The sequence below is a fragment of the Silurus meridionalis genome, chromosome 17, assembly GCF_014805685.1.
Source record: "Silurus meridionalis isolate SWU-2019-XX chromosome 17, ASM1480568v1, whole genome shotgun sequence".
In the NCBI taxonomy this organism is placed as follows: domain Eukaryota; kingdom Metazoa; phylum Chordata; class Actinopteri; order Siluriformes; family Siluridae; genus Silurus; species Silurus meridionalis.
Window position 1 is genome coordinate 15,731,714 of NC_060900.1, and position 23,185 is coordinate 15,754,898.

Sequence of the window (23,185 nt, forward strand, 5' to 3'; positions counted from 1 at the left end):
AAGGAAGGTGTGAAAGCACAGTTATGGGGAGAAAAATTGATCAAAATCAATTCACTTAGGAAGAAAAAGACCTTGCAGACAAATGGTATACATGAGCAATCTTAAGCACAGTGATATTTCAGACCAGAGTGGTTGTAGAAGAGGCGCTGAACATTGGAGCAGGAAAAGAAAAGTGGAAGGTAGTGAACAACTTCTGTCAGAGTAAAACCCCTTGATTTGGAAGGTGTTTAACATAGTGAGTTGGAAAGAATAAACAAAATGTCCAAAAAGGTAGAAGAAAGTTTTGCACAAGATAGGGGGAAGGTGCAGAATTCCACACTTTCATTTTGAGCCGAGATGGAAACACGTTAACCATCATCAAGTGGCAGAACCACCGAACTCCTGTGTCTCCAACACAGTCAACACACGTCTCTTACATTTTCTTAAAAAATACTTGAGATAGCTCACGCAGAATGCACACATACACACACAACCAAAGAACCATCAGTGATGACAAATGCGAAAAAACCACACCAACATGAAAGATCAAAGGAGATGATGGATTCTTTTGTAAGGGATTCTGGGACAGAGTGAGGAGAGTGTGTATGTGTCACTTCATGTGTTTTATTGATGTTTATAACAGTGCAAATCCCTTCCCTGTCCTTTAGTCTTGATTGCTTCTTTTCTCTGAGGTGTTGTCAATGTGGAGATGGAGGAGCAGCAAACAGTCGATCAGTCAATCACGCCGGCCTGGCGAGGTTTCCTCTCTACATTAAAGCCCTGAGGGAATAAAACACACCAACTGTTAGGTTTCTGGGAGGAAAAAAACGACCACACACTAGGGGAAAGGAGGAAAACAAAACAAAACAAAACAATTCACCCTGAGAAATGCAACAGACCATTAATAATGAAAAGGCCACTACATATTTTAATGCAAATCAATTGTGTCAATAGCAAATTAGATGTTAACCTCCACACAAGAAAAATTTAATCTTACGCACTATAAACTGTTCTTAATGCTTCTTTAAACACTAAGACTTAAAGAAAAATTTAAACAATTGAATTCATTTTTATTTCTATAGTGCATTTAACAGTAAAGATTGTCTCAAAGCAGCTTTACAGAGATAAAGTGGTTATTAAAGAATGTACAAGTTTGTCTCTAATAAACAAGCCAGGGGCAACTGTGGCAAAGAAAAAAAAAAAAACATGAGATGGCATGAGGAAGAAACCTTTAAAGAAATTTGGTTCAAAAGGAAAACCATCATTATCTCTGTGGCACTGAATGTCCATTCATTATAGTTGTATTATTGTTAAGATGTGCAGTGACTGGTGCTTAAATGTAACCTGTGGTTCTGAGCCATTGTAGCAGACTGCTGATATTACAGTTACTCAGTTACTTTATGGATCTTTAGGCTCTTGCTGTGGAACTGAAACACTTCCACATAAAGGACAGAAGACAAAGATTACTGTGCATTTACCTTTGAATTATCAGGGCCCCGGGGTTGTCTAATGATCACCAGACGTGGAGCGCTGGCATCGTCCAGGGTGATGCTCTTCAGCCGGTTCACCAGGCGGTCAGGCCGAGGTGTTGCCACTGCTTTAGGTCCCTCACTACAACCAACACACACAAACTTAACTTTTCTGAAACTGGAAAGGGCAATCATAAGAAAGCATGTTGGAGCAAATAAGCAATCAGAACCCTTACGCGGTTTTGAAACCAATTTTGAATTTTTCATTGCCTTTGATGGCAAAATCTTTAATAAGCCAGGTTTCATAAGCATCAGGATTTATCAGGATTTTTAAAATTCATAAAAAGTGAACCAAAGTTCGTATAATAGGTCTATATATTTTAATCTGGTTTTGCCACATGCAATAAGAGAGTAGAAGAAAGGGAGGAAATCCTTAAATACAATTTTAAAAAGAAACGTCAATTGTGAATTTAGGAGAAGTGAGGTGCCAAAAGGGAAAGATAGATGATGGAAAAGTAATGGTCGTCAGACCTGACTCTGCGGACATTGCAGGCACTGCACTTCCCCGTGCGCTGGTTTAGGATAACCGAGAACTCCACCTCATCTCCAGCCTGGAGCTCCAAGCCATCCTGCACCTCTTTCATGTGGAAGAACAGCTTCTTACTCTCGCCTACCTCGTATGTGATAAAACCAAACTAGGAGAAGCAAGAAAAATCACACCACAGATATGCATCAGGTCATAAACGGGAAAAAGATTTTCACCTGCTAAATTTACATACATGCGCTTTATTACCTGGTCTTTAACGCATTCCACCAGAGCTCTACGCTGTGGAACAACGTTGCATGCCATTTTCTGGCCTGTCTGGGGCACGGTACACAGCTGAAACTTCACCACCTCTCCTTTCTGCAGGCAATCTCGTTTACTAGTCATGCTAACGATTCCAAACGGATAATTCTGACCTTTACTGGAGCCTAGAAGAATCAGAACACATGAAGTCAGTAAAGATGACAGAATTGTGAATGGAACCTGTAGATTAGAACAGTTTCCTAATATGTAAAAGCATCACATAGAATTAAAAACAAAATTGTGTTATATTTATTCTCAAGTTTAGCTAAAAGCATACAGAATGCATCTACCCAGAGAAATCTTCTCATTGCAGCAAACAAAAGCAAGTCAGAGAGAACTCAGAACAAATTAATTTTCTAACTCATAGCAGGGAGTGATCAAATGTAAAGAATAATCACTCATTACTCATCACCCTTTAAATAAATCTGGGACAAAAAGGTTATTCTTTCTCTGCTCTATGAAGTATATGGCTATAAATGTAGAAGCACTTGTTGAAACTTGTCAGCTCAATGTTATATTAAAATGTTAAGGAAATTCCTAACTAAATATTTAAAATGTGAGGTAGGAGTGAGACATTTGGAGTCAGGACATGATTAGAAATGGAAGTGACTACACTTCGTTCCATTTTGCTACAACACACAATTATTCAACAATATGACCAAATCACGCAACATTTAAGGAATTCCCATTACGCTAAAAAGGTTTAACTTGACCGCAGTCCAGGCAACCCTGGAAAGCAAACATATATTTCAATGTTCCGCTGAATATTTTCTTAAAAAAGGCTGGGTAAATTCTAGACCCAAGCAATCATGTTAGTAAGATCTTCATTGTATGATGCTGTACTGTAAGGTATCTATGAATTTATAATAAAAACTAAAACAAAAGCCTGGTTCCTTACCTTCTTCGGTTACCTCAATAAGTCCTTGGTATTCAGTTTGAGAGGGATCCACACTACGCAGGGGCCGGATTACTTTTCCCGAAAACACAGTACTGCTAATGTCCTCACCCAGTCCATTCACTTATAAAACAAACACAATGAAACCTAAACTTTCAGGTATTAACATCAGAGCTCAGTCATGCATTATGTAAGAGTTAATGTAATGCATAATACAGTTTAATCAAACAATCCATACCATAAGGTACCCTGGTAACTTTCTCAGCACTGACTTTATTCCCTTTGCCCTTAGACAGAGTGTATTCAACCGTATCCCCCAGGTCCAGGTTGTCCATGTTACCACACATCTCACTACATGAAAAAGATGCATGAGTGACATGAAAGTGCATGAGAAACAAAAAATTACCAAGCCACACAACTGAAAAAGCAATATAAAACAAAAATCTGCTGAATGATATCTTGGAATCCACAATACCTGAAGTGAAAGAAGATTTCCTGGTCATGATTGGCGGTTTCGATAAAGCCAAAGTTGTCCTTAAGTGTCGCGATGTAACCCAGGAGCCTCTTGGTGTTAGCGGTGCGGTTTAAGACTTTGATGGAGACAGCACTCTGCTGGCCTGTGCGCTTTACTTCGCTGATCACAAACTCCACCTAAACAACATCACACTTAAGGAATGAGTTCAGTGACGTCATCTTGAAATAGACCAAGTGAGATTCACCTTACCGCTGCATGGCTTCATCAAAACTTAAAGTGCAATTACTAATCTGAATCCAGGGCTGGATACAATTGTACGTCGGGCCAGATGTGGCCAGCAGGCCTTGGGTTTGACAATGTTGTAGAGGAACAAAGACTAAATGGTAGGCGCATTAGAATCACATCTGGACAGTGACACCCAGATGTCAGACTATAAAGATCTTTTTTTTTTTTTTTAACCCCCCCCCAATCTCTAAAAGTGGGTAAACATTCATCTAATGTTTTCTAAATATCACTTTCTAGAATAGCTGGGCAACTCATTCCTATACAGTACCTTGTCTCCAATCTGCGGGAGCATACCGCCCTCTAGATCTTTGATATGATAGGAGACGGTCAGCTTCACTCCACAGTCTTCATATACAATCACGCCTTCCTCTGCTTCCTACATACACAAACACAAGCTTAGTCAGACTACATCACAAGAGGGACTTTCGCGTCATATACAGATTAGGTCTAGTCTGGGCAAATATTTCCAATTTTAAAAAAAACTGCATGCTGGAAAAAACGTAGGTCAGAATTTAATACAGGTCTACATTCAGATACAGTTTTCAAACACATGATGCTGCACATTTACAAATTATACACTACAGAGTAAACATCAACAGGGCAATGTTTCCAAAAACCAAGTAAATGAGCACTAATTAGCACAATTTATCGGGGTGTATTGTATTGTGTACACTTTGATCAAATTTAACAAGACTGTGATAAAAAGTAAGCCGTTAGTCTCATCATACAGCATATAACAGGAGATCGAATAAGCATTTATATTTAACCCCCCCCCGAGCATTCTTCAGCTCGAGTCAGGTGAGACTGTGCGGAGGGTTAATGTATATTTTAAATAAAAATTCATCTTCATCCAATATTTCTGCTAGTGTGCCATGTAATAAAAATGCATGTGTGGTATTCATTAAGTCTGCTGAAGCACAAAGGTCTATAATTTACAATGCCCAAAAGCACTTTTTATCGTTAATCACCCTTGCAGTGCAGAACAAATGCTTAATTATCCATATTTAATTGTGAGACACATTCTAATGCAGTGTTTGTCTGCACCTTAAATAACTTTTCACCCAATTCATTCAGTCCTTGCGCATTTAAAGTGGACCTCTGCAGTGAAAATGTATTGTAAAGAGACACCAATATATAGTCTTTAAATGTGATACACCCCTAAAGTTCACTGCTAATTAGGTTTTAGTATTTCACCCATACTCGAATGCATAATGGCAATGCACACGACAAATGCAATTTAAGAAATATTTCTAGACATTTAAATGAGCAACACAAATTATATGTATATGGTCACGTAGTGTGCACGTGGTGGTAGAATTCGGAAAGAAAGGTGAAAAGTTGAACATGGCATGAAGTCGGTGGTATGTTAGCAGTCAATCCTGTGCCATTAGTTCGATGACACCCACAATTTAGAAGCATGCCAATGTTCGATTATAAAAACATCAAAAACTCAATTCAACTGACCTTCTCAACTTTAACCTTAAAAAAATGGAAAGAATTAGGAGTGTCAATTAAAAATAAAAATATTACGGTGACATAATTGCACTTTACATGTAATAACCAGTTCACCACAAGAGGCAAATGCTGCCATTTTAGTGCATCTTTAAACAATCTAAGGACATCTTTGAAAAAGTAAATCAAAACGCGACAAAAAATGTTCACTGCTACACACAAAAACAACAATGCAGTTTTGTGAGCATGTTTGTGTAAAATATACCAGCTGAGCATCTATTACGAGCTGTTTAAATGAGAAATGTCTGCATGTTATCTAAAGCTGGTGGCATGCAGTAAAACAGAAGCCTACCTTATCTTTTTTCTAATGAAGAGCAGGATAGAAAAGGAGAATGGAAAATGAAAAGATTAGAAAGCTAAGAAAAAAAATATCCCCACAACTGCTTGAAAGAAAATTTGTTTCCAAGTTAAAAAAAAAAAAAAAAAAAAAAAAAAAAACATGATTTGGGGGACAAAAAAAAAAAAAAAAAAAAAAAAAAACATGGGCCTTGAACCAAAGTAGGGGAAAAAAAGGAAAAGTTTAAAAGGCAACTTTTTTTTCTAAATAAAAAACAAGGTCAAAAAAAGGTTGAGATCACCCACCTTCTCTTTACCCTTGTTGGGGCTGGCATTAGTCTTGCCATTTGAGGCAGCAGTAGCCTCCTTATCAACAACACCAAGGAAGTGCTGTTCAGACTGTGTGTGGAAAGACACCGTGCCCTTGGGCAGCTTCTTGATTCGCACTGCGTGGTTCCTTTGGGCTGACAGCATGTCCTAATAAAAAAAAGTTGCAATGTTAAAACTTTGTGCTGATGAAAAGCATGTGCTTTAAAATCATTTCTTTCAGTTCCATGATTTGGCAAATAAACTTTAGACAAACAGGATGTGTCAATATTGATATGTCTCAATTATGACTGATTTTATATCAATCTAAAAGCAGCAGTAAACAATCACATTTCTAGTCACTGTTGTGGTTTCCAGCGAATACGTATGCATTTGTACACCATTGCAATTTTTTTTCCTATTTTTCTATTAAACCTGTTAATTGCTGCGTTTCATTCTTCATATAGCATTTGTCTACAACAAGCTAACTTTTGTTTTCAAATGTGATTTACTGCCGAAATGTTGAATCACATTTTATATTGATTTTTAATGCATGGTTGTAAACTAGCCATCAGCAATTACCAATAAAAACAATCCAAATGTTGATTTACACAAATTGCTTTATTAGCAGCTAAGTTGATTGAGGTGTTGCTCATATCTACTCCCGCCCTTTATTTAGTTAAACAAGGCAGCAGAAACCCGTTACTAGAATACTATTCATGCTGGGCTAATCTTGGACAAAAGGATTAATTCAATCAATTAAAATAAATAAATACAAATCTTCCTTAAGACCTACAGGGACGACAGTAAATTCCACTTCGTCTGAAATGTGCAGTGGGCTTTCCTCCAAAACCTCACTAAAGTGGAAGAACATGCGGGCATCACGGTCCACACACTTAATGAAGCCAAACCCATCACGCATTGCAGCGATCACACCCTAAAACAAACAAGTATACAGTATTTTACTTATAAATTGGTCATTTTGACCAAAACAGGCTTCTGGAAGTTCAAATTGAGTTTCTCACCATTTCACGAGTCTCCTTGGTAAAATGAAGGTGTCAGGCAGTATATCAATGTTTGTAGCTCGCTCGAGCTTATCTCGACGGTCAGTGGAAATGTTGAACTGGACATGGTCTCCTTCCAGAAGTGTCACCTTGGATTTGCTGTCTTTCTCCCCAAACAGAAGTTCCTTTTGGGTGAAATTAATCCGTGCACAAATTCTCCCCGGTAGTGGGTCGTTCTGTAACAAAGCAGAGGCCATCAAAGAGCAGAATACATTGCCTACACTACAAATATCAACTAAAAAAAGACCTATAATTTACAAAAATATGCACTAGTATTTTCATATATACCTGATTCTTGGTGGGAACTTTAGGGATAACCTTGGTAACTGTGCCCTCAAACTGTTCAATACTGATATCTTCAAATATAACCGTGCCGGGAGGGAGCAGACGAACATCCGTAGCAACCTCTTTCCCCTAAAACGAGTTCAGAGAATATTCAGAGTTTTGCAGATTTTCCAAATAATCTGTTTTACACACTAAAAAAAAAAAAAACTTAAGTGACATTTCTGCTAAAACATACATTTCGGTCCTTAATAGAAAATTCCACGTCATCGCCAGCCTGCAGAGCCTCCAGATCACCTTTGAACTCACTGTAGTGAAAGAAAATCTCTTTCACTACATCCGCTCGCTCAATAAATCCAAAGGCGTCCTACAGAGAAGAATACAGCTTTAATACGACTAAATACCAATTGAACAAACACATTTATTCCATTCTAAGGTATTTTTAGCTTGTTGTCTCCCTATAGACAGAACCAAACCACTCAACTTGTTTAGAGGCATTTAAGCTTACCTTGGTGGCACACACCACACCCTGGCACCTCATTGGCTTCTTCTTTACCAACATAATGTTATGGGCACTGACTGCTCCAGTACTGAAAGAACAAAGGCAACATTGTTCATCCCCCAAAAAAACAGGAACAACTGACCACCATCAGCTAATCCCCAAACACACTGGTACTATAACATGCGTTTTTGTTAGCAGGAGAGGACTTACTGCTTGTTAGTCTCCATGTAGAAGCTGACTTTATCACCTGTTTCCAATTGTTGGTTGCCCTCCACATCATCAGGGGTGTAAGTGAGATAGAACACTTCCTGTGAGACAAATTATGTAAAATATTGATGCAGAACTAACCATGTGAAATGATTGGATACCATTTAATCAATTCTGGCACACGATTAAATCACTATAAGTAGTCAGATAATAATGCTGGGTGAGGAACGCTGGGGTGCAGTCAGTGTTTCAATTCATCCCAATGGGGTTCAGTAGGGTTGCGTTGCACATGGGCATTCATTATACCACATCCAGTATCATACAACTGAGAGCCTCCAGTTTTGTGGTAACAGTTTGGAGAAGAACCACATATTGCAGGAAAGATCAGGTGTCCCAATACTTTTGACCATACATCTATTGGTCAATAGGATTAATTTAGGTGATTGTGAATCTACACTAGATAAAGATGTGACCAACATTTATAATAAAATTTCTCATATCTATATCTCTCTCTATATATAAATAAACACAAAAAAAAACAATTGACAAGTTTGTGGAAAACGTTTTTTTTTTTTAAAGAACATAACACAAATACCAATCAAAAAGTGTTTATAGTTTACACTAAGCTCTTCATACCCCGTTTCTCTCATAGCACACGCTGCCGGTGGGGACCTGGCCAGGAGCAGACCTTCCATCCAGGTGATTAGGAATGGCCGAAACGACCTGAAGACCACCACACAGACACAGAGAAGGTATGTGTGAAATATATACAGCCAACACCACACTCACAATATTCTTTAATAAAAAAAATATTAATGAATAATGCAAGTGGATACAAACAGTACTGAAACTAAAACAAAACTGCAATTGTTTCACTCCAACACCACACAGAAACGCCAGACATTCAAGCTCATTGTGAACCCACAAAAAAATTATTCTGGTCTATGCCACTTCAGTTATTTAATAGAATGGTAAATGTAGCATTATATACAAATGTTGTTTGCAACATTGCCTTACAAGTGAGTTTAAAATGAGCCAGAAAAAGAAAGACACTGATGGGACATGGACAAAAAAAAAAGAGAAAATGTGTTCCTTAACTGGATGTATATAACCATGCAGCATAGTAAAGGGAGAGGCGTGCAAGTCTGGTCCCACCTGCCCAGAGATTCGCTCTTCGGGCAGAACTTCGGCCTTGATCTTTACCAGCTTCACAGCAATGGGTTTGCCTGTGCGCTTGTCTGATGACACCTCAAACTCAACATCATCTGAAAGAAATAACATTAACTGTAGGAAATACCAGCAGTACTATTACACAGTCAAAGGCTCTCCATTTTGATGTAGCAATTAGCCATGTTTTCTTACTACACTTTATAGTGAGCTTTCAAGTGGCACTGAAATTATGCCAGTAATCTTCAAAAGTTGTCATGTGGGCTGTTCGAATGCAAGTGCCAGCGTTTTATACCTTGAACTGAGAAATCTTGTGCTGTACAATTTAATGAAATAGATCAGTGAAAAAAGCAAACTCCTGTTTAAACAAAACCAATTCAGCAACACATCCACTCCTTACCTCCAATCTTGAGCTCCTGCAGATTGCCATTGTACTGGGAGCAGTGGAAGAACAGGCGAGCCTGTCTCTCTGAGCACTGGATAAAGCCATAGGAGCTAAGCAGCTTCTCCACCACACCAGTCTCCCGGAGGCCCACTCCAGTGCCGTTAGCAAAGCCGTTGCTATGCAGCAGGCTTGGGTCGAAACTCATCTACATGGAAATAGATGGGAATAAGTATTTAGAATTCTTAATGATTTACATATAATTACATTAAATTAACTTAAGGCTCTTATAAGCACAAGTGAACAATGATGCAGAAATGAGATGAAATCTTTCCACCCCAGTGCGTGTTTGGCATGTGAATTAGGTTTGCGTCCAGCTGCCCAGGTAGAGTAAATGTTAAAAGCAAATCTTTGCACATTCTGAAAAAAGGGATCCTTTAAAAGGTAATAACTGACTCAAAAAAACAAAACAAAACAAAACTGTACACAAAGTGAAAATTAGTAATCAAACCAAACAAATCCAACTTTCACCTCACAGCTAGAACTGTAGCAGATACTACTGGTTAATTCTCAAACACAATCAATCTCAGTACATGCAGTAAGCAATAAACCGGTTTCACATCAGTTTGGCTGGTGGGGCAAAACTCCAACATGCCCACTTACAGATCTCTGGTACAACGGGGTCCGTTTCTGCTTTTTGCCCCCTGCCGCACGAGGAGTGTGGCAAGAGACTGAGGCAGAGCGGGGAATGGGTTGGCTGAAGGTGGAGGGGAGAGAAGCAGCAACAGTGGGGGCAGCTGATTCAGTATATGCTCTCTCCATCTTTATTGGAGCACTCATGGCTGAAGGGCACTAACATAGGAATCAAAAGGGGTTAAATAATAATTAAATAATGTAAAAAAATAAAAAAATTAAAAAAAGATCCCCCTGACAGAAAAAACATTATAATCCTTCACCTGAGAACCTGCTACAATGCGGGTTCAGGACAACTCGGACAGAAAATGGCTCTTGGCACTGATATCTAGAACCTGTTAAACCCATGTCAAACACAGGGATGGACTGAAGCATCCAGAATGATTCATTTGCCATCACAGTGGAAAAATGTTTGAAATCCTCTTAAAAATGTGCCTTACTGCAAGATGTTAATCTGATCAACTGAAAACCACAAAACTGAATGTGGGTCAATATAAATGAACAGAAATTATCTATTTATAAACTATTATACATGCAAGGCATTTTGGGGGCAGAAAAGTTCAACTAAACCACAAAGCCCAACTGCATAATAGTCAAGCAAACGACATTTCGCCATCATGTTCTAGATTATATCAGGGTAATTGAGAACAAAGCATTAGTTAGATGAGGAGGCTGGATGAGATGCTAATAAAAACATTGCAATGGGAAATGGTTGAGATCACGAAAACAATTGCGCAGACTGACCAGCCTCGACCTCTGGGTCAAAACATGAAAACATTTTGTACAAAATTTGACAAATCCTGCTCAATAAAATAAAATTTATACAGTCGAAAAATCCTGCACTACATCGTAAGCACTCGAGATAATTTAGTCTGGATAGACTACAAAATCCCTAATAATCAGCTTCTTTACTATATTAGCAGAAGCAGTATAGTATCTGTCTTTGTGAAATCTAAATATTCCGCAGATATTTACAGACTAAATTATACTGATGAAATCCCATGCACATGATAGTCAAGGCCATGAAATTAGTGCATCATTAAAAATATCCACATTTCAGTTCAACTGTGCTGATGATTAGCTCTTAGCTTCCACTATTGACCGTGCAATCGATAATTATTGGCACCCTTCACAAAATGAGCAAAAATACTGTCAACTTTGACGTGCGTAAGATTGATGCAAGATTTACTATTTACAGCCACTTTTTGTTAATAATTGTTGTTTATCCAAACTGTCAAAAAAAATCAGAAAATTGAAAATGAAATTGGAAATTGAAAAATTCAGGAAGTGGGCATTTTTAGTTGTAAAGAAAAAAAAAACAAAAAGCGCCATGAAGTTTAGATATCGGTAAGTTTAGATATGTCCGATGAGCAGTGTACATCCACAAAGGGTTGGATGAGAATTGAGAAGAACCCAAAAGCAGTTTTAGGAGAGTAGTTGACTCTTGCCAAGTGGGAGACAACATTCCAAACTCAAGAGCAAGGGCTACAAGCAAAAACCACAAAATGTTCAACAATCCTCTCCAAGTGTGGTGCTGAGGTGCTGTAACAGAATCAAAGAGATCGTAAATTCGAAATCAAAATTCTGATCCTAACAATGCTAGTCATCTATGGTCGAGACCACGAGAGCAAAAGTAGCCGGGTTCTCAGGGGGTGGGAGGGGTGGCTTACTATCCCTTCCTGAAAAAACACAGTGACACTAGTGCAGGAACTTGTAGAGTCTTTGAGCTCATGTATACAAACAAGGGCAGATAGTTGTTTCCTCGGAGTGTGTTACATGGCTGTGATGCATCACTAGTGTAACCATGTTTGCCCTACCCTGCTCTGACTGGTAGGTGTTGTGCAAAAGAAGACAAAAAGGAAATGTGTGTGCGTTACACAATACCCACATTTTGGGGCAAAATAGCTCATTTCATGAAGGGTCAATTCTGGATGCACAAACATTTGTAATTTATGCATTAACTTCAGAATGTGTGATATACTGCCTCTATACATAGCATTTATTTTCATGATGTCAACTTTAAACAGATTTATAAAATAAAAAAAAAACACTTAGTAGTTTAAACTAGTCTATGCATGATTATCTGACTGCTTCAGAACCCCAATAGCGACGTTAAATGAATCTGTGCATGTTTTGTTACACTCACGGTTAATGGCTTTAGCCCGCTTTCATATCATCCTCATCCTCAAGTCACTAAACTGCTTATCAGAGGTGAACATCAATATATCAGCCCTACCGAGGCAAAGCAGGGCATGGAGGCACGTCCAATTCTCTAAATTTCACAGATCTTTCATGAATGATTTTATCCCAAATAAATACTCACAAAAAAATGTAATAATCTTTCCAATCTTAAAAGCCAATGGCGATAAATAACCTGCTTTCCTGTCACCTGACTACTTGCCTGGCCTTGCCTGCCACCTCAGACCGTCTTTAAGCCGAAGCTAGTCTCTGAGCCTGGCTGGGTAATGGGGTTATGAGAAGGTTAAACTGGACATACAGAAGAAAAGTGAAAAGTAGGGTGTGGATGGAAAGAAGAGCTGAAGGCGAGGGAGGAAGGTCGGTGGGGTGAAAGGCAGACGGGGGCACTTACGGATCTGCCATATGGAGACAGGCTGAGGCCGACAGTAGAGGTGCTGCTCAGCTCAGCGCTAACAAATGCAGCAGGAGGCGACGCAGGCAAGGTAAACTCTACAAAGCCTTTCCAAGGACTGCCCATTATTCTCCCATACAACCCTGGTCAAATTTATCACACCTGAATTAGCCTTGACTTCTATAGAAACATTTTGGCCTTCAGTTGATTTGACTTTGCACACATTTGGGCTTTTTTTTTTCCTTTACTTTTTTAGACAAAATACATCTGTGCAAATATAAAACTGAGGGCGTGGCAGTGTGATGTGAAAAAAAGAGGAAACAAAAGAAAATGATCAAAAAGTAGTTTGCTGGCAGTAAGTCTTTTTGAGCAAAGATGAGCAAGACGAAAACCTAACAATGCACTATTTTCATAATCTAAGGAGTTTAATAAAGCACCAATTTCAGAAAACCGGACTGCTGTGAAACAGAAGGGAATCAATAGTACCAGACATTTTAGTTTAAAAACTTTTGCTATATTTAAGCTTTTTTTTTTTTTTTTTACTTGTAGGTAGTAATTTATCAAGTAATTTATAAATTTGTAAGAGTCAATATGAAGAATCAAATTTATTTTTAATGACCATATGTTCACTTTAAAAAATAAAGGTTAAATATGTAGGACATAAATAAAAAATAATAAAACAATGAAAAAAACAATGGAAAAAAATTATATTCAGCCCTAAAGCACCCTGCTAATCTCCGTCCACAAGAAGTGTGTTTGAGCATATTTTAAGATCTTATTTCACAAAAGTGAATGAAGGTAGATATATATGAGAACAGAGGTACCCACCTTGCTTAGATGGCTTGGTACGGTGTTTTGACGTCACACTTAACACTGTGCCAAAGATTTTCTCTTTTTGTTCTTGAGCGCGCACACGCTTGTGTTTACTTCCTCTGATTTCTGGACACGTTCTAATGTTAAAAAGCTTCCAAAAAATAATGATAAAAAAAAGGGACAAAAGAAAAAGAAAACAAGGCAAATGCAGGTGTAAGAACACTGGTTGGGACAAGATGAACAGCGAGAAATAACAGGAAGAAAGAAAGTTAAACTAGCAGACAGCAGCCCACTCCGCACCCCAGTGGAGTGGAAGTGCGGGGAGGATAAGGAGGGCTTGGAGCAGCGTTGGGACGCGTGCTTTGTCAAAGCTGTTGAGTAGGCACAAACTTCTTGTCTCAGATCACAAATCGTCTTTGCCGTTAACGTTGATGGCGGTTGCGTCAGGCGTAGCCGTTTTTGAATTTCTTTGGTTGCTTGGTTTGGTCGTCGTGGGTGAAGTTCGGTCGAGGCTTTCCTTCAAATCTGGTGAGTCTTGGAGTCGTTTTCAGGCGTGTTCTTCGTTTTTTTTTTTCTTGATTTGTTTCTTCCGATTGATCTGAACTTGAAGTAGGAGTTTCCGATGGTACAAAAGTCAGTTCTTTTTCACTTCATACTGTGCAATGAGAAAAAAAAAAAAAAAAGGTTAAACAATGCCCTTATACCTTCAAGAAAAATCAAAGATATGCCCCCGTATGCCAAAGTGTAATAAGTAAAATGACAGACAAATTAATTTAGCAGTATTACTTCACAATGGTGTGGGGTTGGGGGGCTGCTCACGTGTTGTGACCATCATGGAAAATTTTTTATTTTATGGCTATTCACAAATGCTATAAAATAAGACAAAAAGGTTCCACAGCTAGAAAAAAAAAGATCGAAACAGAAATTCTTAAAATGTTACACGATGTTACCTCTCACTTTTAACCCAGCCAATTGGGACACATAGGAATGTAACCAGAAACAGTGGGACTAAGCAGCACAAATTTACAAATTTTTCCACTTGTATACAGACATTTGAAAATTGCTTCTTAACAGCATACACACATCTGAGTGTAATGTTTGACTAAAACTCCAAGTCCTCCCCCCAGGCTTATAGGCCTGAAACACAGTTTCTTCAGCTGCTACTGTGCACATGTGGTATAGGCAGCTGACTGAACAGTATCCAAGGCTGATGGATCAACAAGTCTTGGCAAATACCTACAGATACATGAGTATTTATGGAACAGCAGTGCAATCTTAAGCTTGCGTAATTCAAATGGACAACTGCAGTTGGCTTCTTGGGCAATCCCTTTAAAAATCACACAAACAGTTTCCTAAACTGTTCAAACCCAAAGAAGCTTAGTCACTAATTCGATAATATCCAAAAGTGTAATTTTTTGGCTTTAGTGTCATTCCTGCACTTTCCTGGAAAAACAACTGAACATTTGGCTCACCACTATGAATAATAAACAAAAAAGCTTTAATAAATACCAACCTTCAAATACAGAAACCTAGCTTTAAATTAAACATCAGATAAATAACATCTGAGGTTTTACAATGGTTCAGGTTTTTAAACAATAAAAATCATTAAAAAGAAGTTACCACATTGAAAAAAGAAAAATAAATTATTCAGATAAAACAGATTACATTCTGCAGCATACATAGTGCCATAGTTCCTTGCCATCAAAATGAATTTAGGTTACCCAACCAGTACAGGATCAAACATCGTTTCAAATGTAACACTTTCCATGTTACCATTTGGAGTCCAGCACAGCATTACCTCCATCCCTGTTGATGTCGACAAGCTCAGTTGTGTCCAGAACATCACATCACATAAGTAATAATACTCTGACTTGTACTGTTGATCATTCAACAAGTGTGATCAACTTAGCCCTTTTACAGTTTAATACAGAACAGATTTCCTCATTTAAGAAAATGCAGTTGGTGATCGGTTTTGATGACTGAGTGAAGATAAACAATTTTGCATGCATCCTTCCATTTAAAAACCGCAGATCTTTCAAAAAAAAAAAAAAAAAACGAGATTCACCGCTTGAAAGACATTTGATTCAAAAAGGAATGTTTCCATATGGAAACAGTATAAGATTCGACGCCTTTTAATTAAGATTTTTAAGGGAGACTGTACAAAAAAAGGTTGAAACTCCTACAGCTCTCCATACACATTCAATTCATTAAAACTGATCACTGAGGAGGCCCGTGTTCGATAGTGATTTTGTGATTAGAAATGCGAAGCATCCGATAGGCACGTGGCCAAATGTCAACAAACAGACTATTTAGCAATGCAACCATGCGGAAACGGTGGCAATATTTACTAATAATCATCATTTATATTTGGAGCTTAGTTGATTTGTATGCGAGTTTGAAAATAAAGTTAGGTTTCCAAGCAATGTTCAATTAATTATATACACGATAAATCTTTTTTTTTTGTTTTTTTAAGAACTACTGACCAGACATTATTGGTTTACACTCAAAGTACACGATGTGCCATTTCTACCTGTAATCACATCTATAACCAGCACTGCCAGTTTATTCGGTTAAATAATTACTTGTTCACCAATGAGTGCATTATATTCGATCGGAGAGAATAAATACATGGACCGTCTCATGGGCTTGAGGACTTGTTCGGAAAACATTGACCTACAGCCTAAAAACCTCCGTAACTGCCTTTTCACTGAAAATCTACAGTGTTATTTTCTTTAACCTCAGCTACATTTCCTTAATTCCATTTAGCCTATAATTATTAACTTATATTTTACAATTCATTAACTTGGACAAAAAAAAAAAAAAGTGCTGTGACCTATTTATTTGATTTATTTTTTTAAGCTATTTATACACATCTCATCCAAACCCATTTCTTACCCATATGACCCACCTCCCCATTTATAAGTGAGTGTTAAATCTAGACAGGATTAGATTTACATGGAGTCCAATTTTACTCCGTAATTTTTTTCCATCTGGATCATCCATGTCAGTGTTTATCCTCCATCCTCCACGGAGAAAACTAGAAGATATTCTGTCATCTAGTGTGTGCCATATATTTAATCAATTCAATGATAATGCTTTTCATATGCTTTATGTCATATGTATTATATATGATTTACTGGTTTTTCAAAAATTGTAGCTAAAACCATGGTTCACCCCAAACTCATACGAGATTGCATTTCTTACCTACTCCTATCTGACTGTTTGAATGCCATGTTGTATATAGAATTTGATATGATACTCGAAAATGAAATTTGTTGTCAACAAATGCAGTTATCGATTAGTTGGGCTGCTCAAGTTTCGGGACCGCGAGCATGACATTGCGAAATGGCGGAGAGTACAGGGTCATCTGGCAGCAGGAAGTGTGCGTCCCAAGTCACGGATGAAGGTCGAAACATCAGCACGGTCAACAAAAACTGTAATCCTCATCATGTGAAAATGGTATAGTTTACTGAAATACCACTGTGTAAACTGCTTGCTGACTTTAGGACAGTCGCACTGGTCAGTTCTGTCGTGACTCTCGAGCATCAGGTTGCGCAGTTAACTCTCTTGCAACATTGTGATAGATTCAATTAAAACGTTTAATTTGTACACCAATGCATATGTTTTCCTTTTTTTTTTTTAATCAAGCCTGTTAGCATGCTGCGTTTCATTCTATTCTTTTATAGCATTTCTCTACTACAACAGTAACTTCTGTTTTTTTTTTGTGATTTACTGCGGCTTCACTACGTTCGAATGCTCGTTTTCAATGCTTGTACATTTAATTTATGCATGTCATTTCATTATACAAAATGTATTTATGTATTCTTGATGCTTATATTCACAATTGAACAAATTTAACTTTTTTTAACCTAAATTGTCAAAATGTATTATATTTTAAAGATTTTTTTTAATCATGGCTGTCAACTTGCCACATGCAATTATCATTAAAAACAATACAAATGTTGATTTACACAAATGGCCTCACCTTGCGCACAACTTTTTTTTTTTTTTTTTTTTTTACAGAAAAAACCCAGCATGAGTGAATTTGTTCAGGAGAAATCCCCCATGCACTCCTCAACAAACAGCCAATTAAAACTTTAAAATGTCTACATTAAAGATAGTAAAACTTAATAAGTGGCTTTTGCAGGGGTTTTTTAAGTACACTTTTATACATAAATAGCCTGAATCAGGGTTTTATTAGATTTATTGAAAAATTATAAAATACTCGTTAGTTCCAGCCCTAATACACACACGAATACACTACAGGCAATCCACACCAAATAGGGATATAGACTTACTGACATTTTAAGCATAATACAGTTATTAGCATAAGGTAGGCCAGGCACTGCAGCTAGCTACACACACACACACACAACTCCCAGGAAATTAGTTTCCAAAGCAAGAATGGCACAACGTGCTCCAGCACTGTGGCCAAGGAGGCCAAAAGCAGCGCATGCCAGCAGTGGATCTCTTAATACCCAGGCTACATTCAGCCTGACCTTCCTTCTATTGCCACTAAATTGTTTTTAGACACGGCTTGCTCTTTCTAAGAATGGAGCAGCCCGTGAAAGCTCACATCTATAACAGTTGGTATCGAGAATCAGGCTTTTTATTTACTGCTGAACGATGAACATTATCACGCAAGAACACAATCTACAGGAAGTGACAGGAAATCATAAAAATAAAAACTAAACCGATGAAATACAAGATGATGCAAGCAAACAAGCCAAGGTTTCTCAGCTGTCTGGTGCAGAAGATCAAACCTGCAGAAATTACAGATCAGAAGTCACTGCCATGCAGGCAGTAACACAGTTTAGTTTAACTAAAGAAACTTCAGGACTATTATTAGCTAACCAGCTTTAGATATATTAAGGTCATCTGTGGAAAGTTATGCATCATCTGCACAAGGATATAACAGGAACACATATATAACAGCCTCAGCATAATTAACATAGAGAAATGACATTGCAGAAAAAAACTGTGGTTTGTATTGGCCATTACATATCCTCCAGTACTTCAGATGGCACTATCAAAATCTACATAACTACAGCAAGATAACTGCCATTCTTAAAATCTTCCACCTTTCTACGTAGACCTAATGTCCAATCACAGACTTGATCTGGTACAGATTCATCCAGCTGCCAGCAGGATCACAATTCGAGCAAAGATTTGTTCAGCATTTGTGCCATATTGTTTGCAGAAGCCAGTTGAATAAAATCGATGCTGAAGGTACGCTGGTGCCTCAACACCGTAAACACCTGGAACGAAACCGATTGCGGTGCAGAACTGCAATATTGTCCTTGTTGAAGCTGGAATAATTTCAGCTTCATGCACAGCTGAACAGACATACCAGGAAATACTAAGTTTGGGCAAGCAGGGGATTAGTCATCCACTGGTATGTTTTTGCCAACATTCAGCATAATTGATCAGAATCTATAATCTGTCGAAATAAAACTAAGAATAATAAAACCTCACAGCATCTCAGAAAGGTAATTTAGTTGAAAATCATATGACTCAAGCCAGGATTCAGTCCATCAAATTGGTAAATGTTAAAAAACATCAGTAAAATCAACTGGTGACAGTCATTTTACAGTATCACAACTAAATATCAAATCATTTGCTCGTTCATATCTATTATGATTTCGTTTTTTCAATCTTGTGTTCGATGAACAAACTCATGTTGCTGATCATGGGGGGGAGGGGGGAGTACTTCATTTGCCAATCTACCTTCTTGGTTTGTTTTAGATTGTGTAGACACGCTCCTGTGCTTCGTGTAACGACGTGCACACGCGATTAGTTGCCTAGTTAGCTGTATACACACGTAAAAAAAAAACCGGTGTAGTGCGCCAGCTATGGCTATACACACTGCAACTGCGCGTCCGAAGACACATGACACGTGAGTGCCGCGTGCGCTTTCGTCAATTTCAAAGAAAACATCAGGCCACGAACAAAGAACCCGACCGGCGCGCCGTTATCTCAGTTATCGAGCTGGCTAACTTAGCTAGCTATCGATAACTAGCTAAATAAAACGCTTCGCTTAGCATAGCGCGACAGCTAGCAAGCCACGTTGATTCGACGAAGCCATTTAAAGCACCATGTCACATTTTAAACAAAAAAATAACCCGTATTTATGTCTAAAAAGACAAATAAGCTACATCTAAGTAAAAGCCGCCGCGCCACGCTGCTGTGTATTTAACTATCTGGTTAAAACGCCACAGAGCTCCAGCGAATCATATGGTGAAACGCGCTGCCCCCACCCCAGGCCTTCCCTGTCGGCTGCAAACAATGCATACACTCGAAACACAACCTCATACCAACCCAAACTGCCCAACATACGACGTATGTCAATCGTTTCCACGTTATTTGGCGTAAAATTCGACACTGGACAAATAAAACGCGATAAAACTCACCCCAACAGCTTTCAGCACTGTCACCAGCGCCGCCATAAGCAGCACGGCACATTACGTAGTGAGGTAAAGCGGCGGATCTCGCGATATTTCACACTCGCGCACGAGCTTTAACGAGATCAATCGGCGGCGGGTTGCTCAGATATTCTGACTACCACTTTACATACAAAACAAAAACAGACTTAATTATAATAACAGTAGTCACACAAGTAACAGTAAACGTTACAGTTACACACATATTTGCAGTGATTTGCTGCCACAAAAACTTACAATTTTACAGAAAAAAAGGTAATTTTTAATTGGAAAAAAAGGGAAAAAAAAGATACAACATCTCCGTGTAGTATCTATACATTTGACCCAGAGGTGACTGTTGGTATACATATGGGAACTACAGGGACCAGCTGCTGTAGTTTGGGAGAGGAATATTGTCTCATTCATGACTGATACAGGATTCTAGGTGCTCAAAAGTTCTGGGTCTTCTTTGTCATCTTTCGTCTCATGCATCAAATGTTGCAAGGTCTTGACTGCAAGTTTTCTGGACTCTATTATTCTGAAGCCATGCTGTTTAAATAGATGCATTATGCGGATTAGCATTGTCTTGCTGAAATATGCAAGGCCTTCCCTGAAAAAGACTACATCTGAATGGAAGCATTTGTTGCTCTAAAACACGTATATACCTTTCAGCATGAATGATGCAAGCTGCTTATTCTACAGGCAATAATGTACCCTATACCATCAGAGATCCAGGATTTTGAACTGACTGCTGATGATAAGCAGGATAGTCCCTCTCCTCTTTAGTCCAGAGGATGTGGCAGCCAAAAACATATTTCTAATGTTTATTTGTTTGACCATAGTATAACTTTCCACGTCGCCTCAGTCCATTTTTAATGAGCATTGGTCAAAAGAAGACAATGGCATTTCTGGATCATGTTCAGATATGGCTTGTTGTTTACACAGTCAAGTAGATGGCAAGGCAAACGTGTTCACAGACAATGATTTCTGGAGGTGTATCTGAGTCCATGCAGTGATTTACATTACAGAATCATGATTGGTTTTAATGCAGTGCAGCCTGAGGGCATAAAGATCACAGGCATCCAATAATGATTATACTTCAGAGAGACTCTGCCTCTCTAAGATACTCTTTTTTATACCCAATCAAGTTACTCACCTGTTTCCAGTTAACATAATTTGTTGCAGAATTTTGGGCCCCACTTAATAAAAAAGGATTTTATTTAAATTAAAATTTTCTTGTGCTCCTTGTAACAGCACCTGTGTGTATGCAAACTTATACTCATAAATATATGTACAGTAACATGCATAATTATAAATAATCATAACTGATTATAGATAATATATGCTACATATGTGCAACAAGTTCATGCATAGAATAAAATAAATGCTGGACCAAGAGTGGGTTTGTTTTAATCACAAAATGTAGTTCAGAGTATGCGAATGTGTGTTGCTTTCACAGTATTCTCATTTAAATTAGTGGATACCTTTGGATAAATGTAGATGCATGGGCTTTAAAATTGGGATTTATGGTTATCTAACAACCCTAACTGGCTCTTTTCAATTTAGTGGAGTAACAGCTCTACTGTTAAACTATACCACATTGACCAAAAGGTTCTCACCCTTTCATTGAACAAGCGTGTGGAGGAACCTACTGGATCATTACACAATCCAGAACCCAAGATACTTAATTTTCTTCAAAAGTGTATGAATATTAATTTTTAGGTAAAAATATACCAAGTATGTTGAATTCTAAATTCTTTTTTAAGCCACAGTCTTGTCATCATTAGTGTTTCTAAAAAGGAATTTTCTATAGGGTTGACACAGCAGGTAGCATTAGCATGTAAACTTTCAGTTTCCTCAGGTTACTGTCTGAACAATGTGTAGTGTATATAATTTCTTCCCACTTAGCCCAAAAACAAACACTAGGTGTACTAGCTAAATAAAATTGCACCAATTAAATCCAGAGCTTCTGAACACATCTTAGTAGTAGTCAAGGAGTACATCAAACATACACATTTACCAGAGGTGGCAAAAGTACCTTTACTTAAGTAGAAGTACAGATACTCCTGTTTTAAATGATTCTGGTAAAAGGAAAGTATGGGGTCTGACATGTACTAAAGTAAAAAGTTTAAATTACTACTATGTGTTTTAGTGTAACGCTGGTAACTGGACCTCACGTCAGATTAATATTAGGTTTGTCAATCGTTTAAAAACAGAACTTTTGCTATGTTTCTACATAATGAGGCATAACATTCATACGCATTCAATAATCAGGGAATATTTGTTTTCAATGTACATTTTTTTTCTCTTCATATAGCTATGTCTGTGCGGCAAGTATTCACTGAGATTCAGGTTGTTTTATTTTTTTTGTCTCCAAAGAGAGATGACAGAGACTACAGAGAGTGCCCCCTGTCTGTTTCCTTTATTTACAAAAGCACAATGTTTGTTGTTATTATAAGTGTATAAAAAAAAAAAAACCTTTTACAGTGTCTAATGATGCATTGCTCCTATTTGTACGATCCAAAACGACATTTATTTGTTTTGTTTTCTTTGAAAAAATGCCACAAATCTTGTCGCCACTTGTCGACCCCATTAACTGTGCGCATATTGGCGGATTTTGGTGTTGATTTGAGACTTGGAGCATCAGTAAAACTAATATTTACTGATTAAAAATTATCTTTACAAGTCAGAGTATCCGATTTATATTTATATTTATTTATTTACATTTTTTTATCAAAAAATGTCAAACAGAAATGACTTCCTTGACTCCCTCTGTCTCATCCACGTTAACATTATGAAGCAAATAAAGATCAGGCAGAAGGCAACAAGAAGTGTGTTGTTGCTTTCTGCCTGCTCATTGTTTGCTGTATAAACTACTCTGTCTGTGGTGTATGAGAGCCAGAAAATTATATACCAGTGGTAAATTGAAAAAGCAGCGCAATGACAAGAAATTGGGCTGAAAACGGTGCGCAGTGAGAAGAATAATTATTGACATTTCAACAAATAGATTCAAACTAAAGTA

General features: G+C 37.9%; 1 protein-coding gene across 1 annotated transcript; it reads right to left on the reverse strand.

Moving 5' to 3' along the window:
• Positions 1-583: 583 nt before the first annotated feature.
• Positions 584-20,269, reverse strand: csde1 (cold shock domain containing E1, RNA-binding). The gene is given in 22 exon segments (XM_046870914.1): positions 584-759; positions 1,458-1,590; positions 1,980-2,143; positions 2,242-2,420; positions 3,194-3,313; positions 3,429-3,541; positions 3,666-3,841; positions 4,219-4,326; positions 6,045-6,215; positions 6,841-6,981; positions 7,070-7,095; positions 7,098-7,284; positions 7,397-7,522; positions 7,629-7,757; positions 7,899-7,980; positions 8,103-8,200; positions 8,736-8,822; positions 9,255-9,364; positions 9,667-9,856; positions 10,312-10,500; positions 13,760-14,399; positions 20,155-20,269. Coding segments are annotated over 20 exon segments (2,565 nt in total). The 5' UTR covers positions 10,489-10,500; positions 13,760-14,399; positions 20,155-20,269; the 3' UTR covers positions 584-711.
• Positions 20,270-23,185: the final 2,916 nt, after the last annotated feature.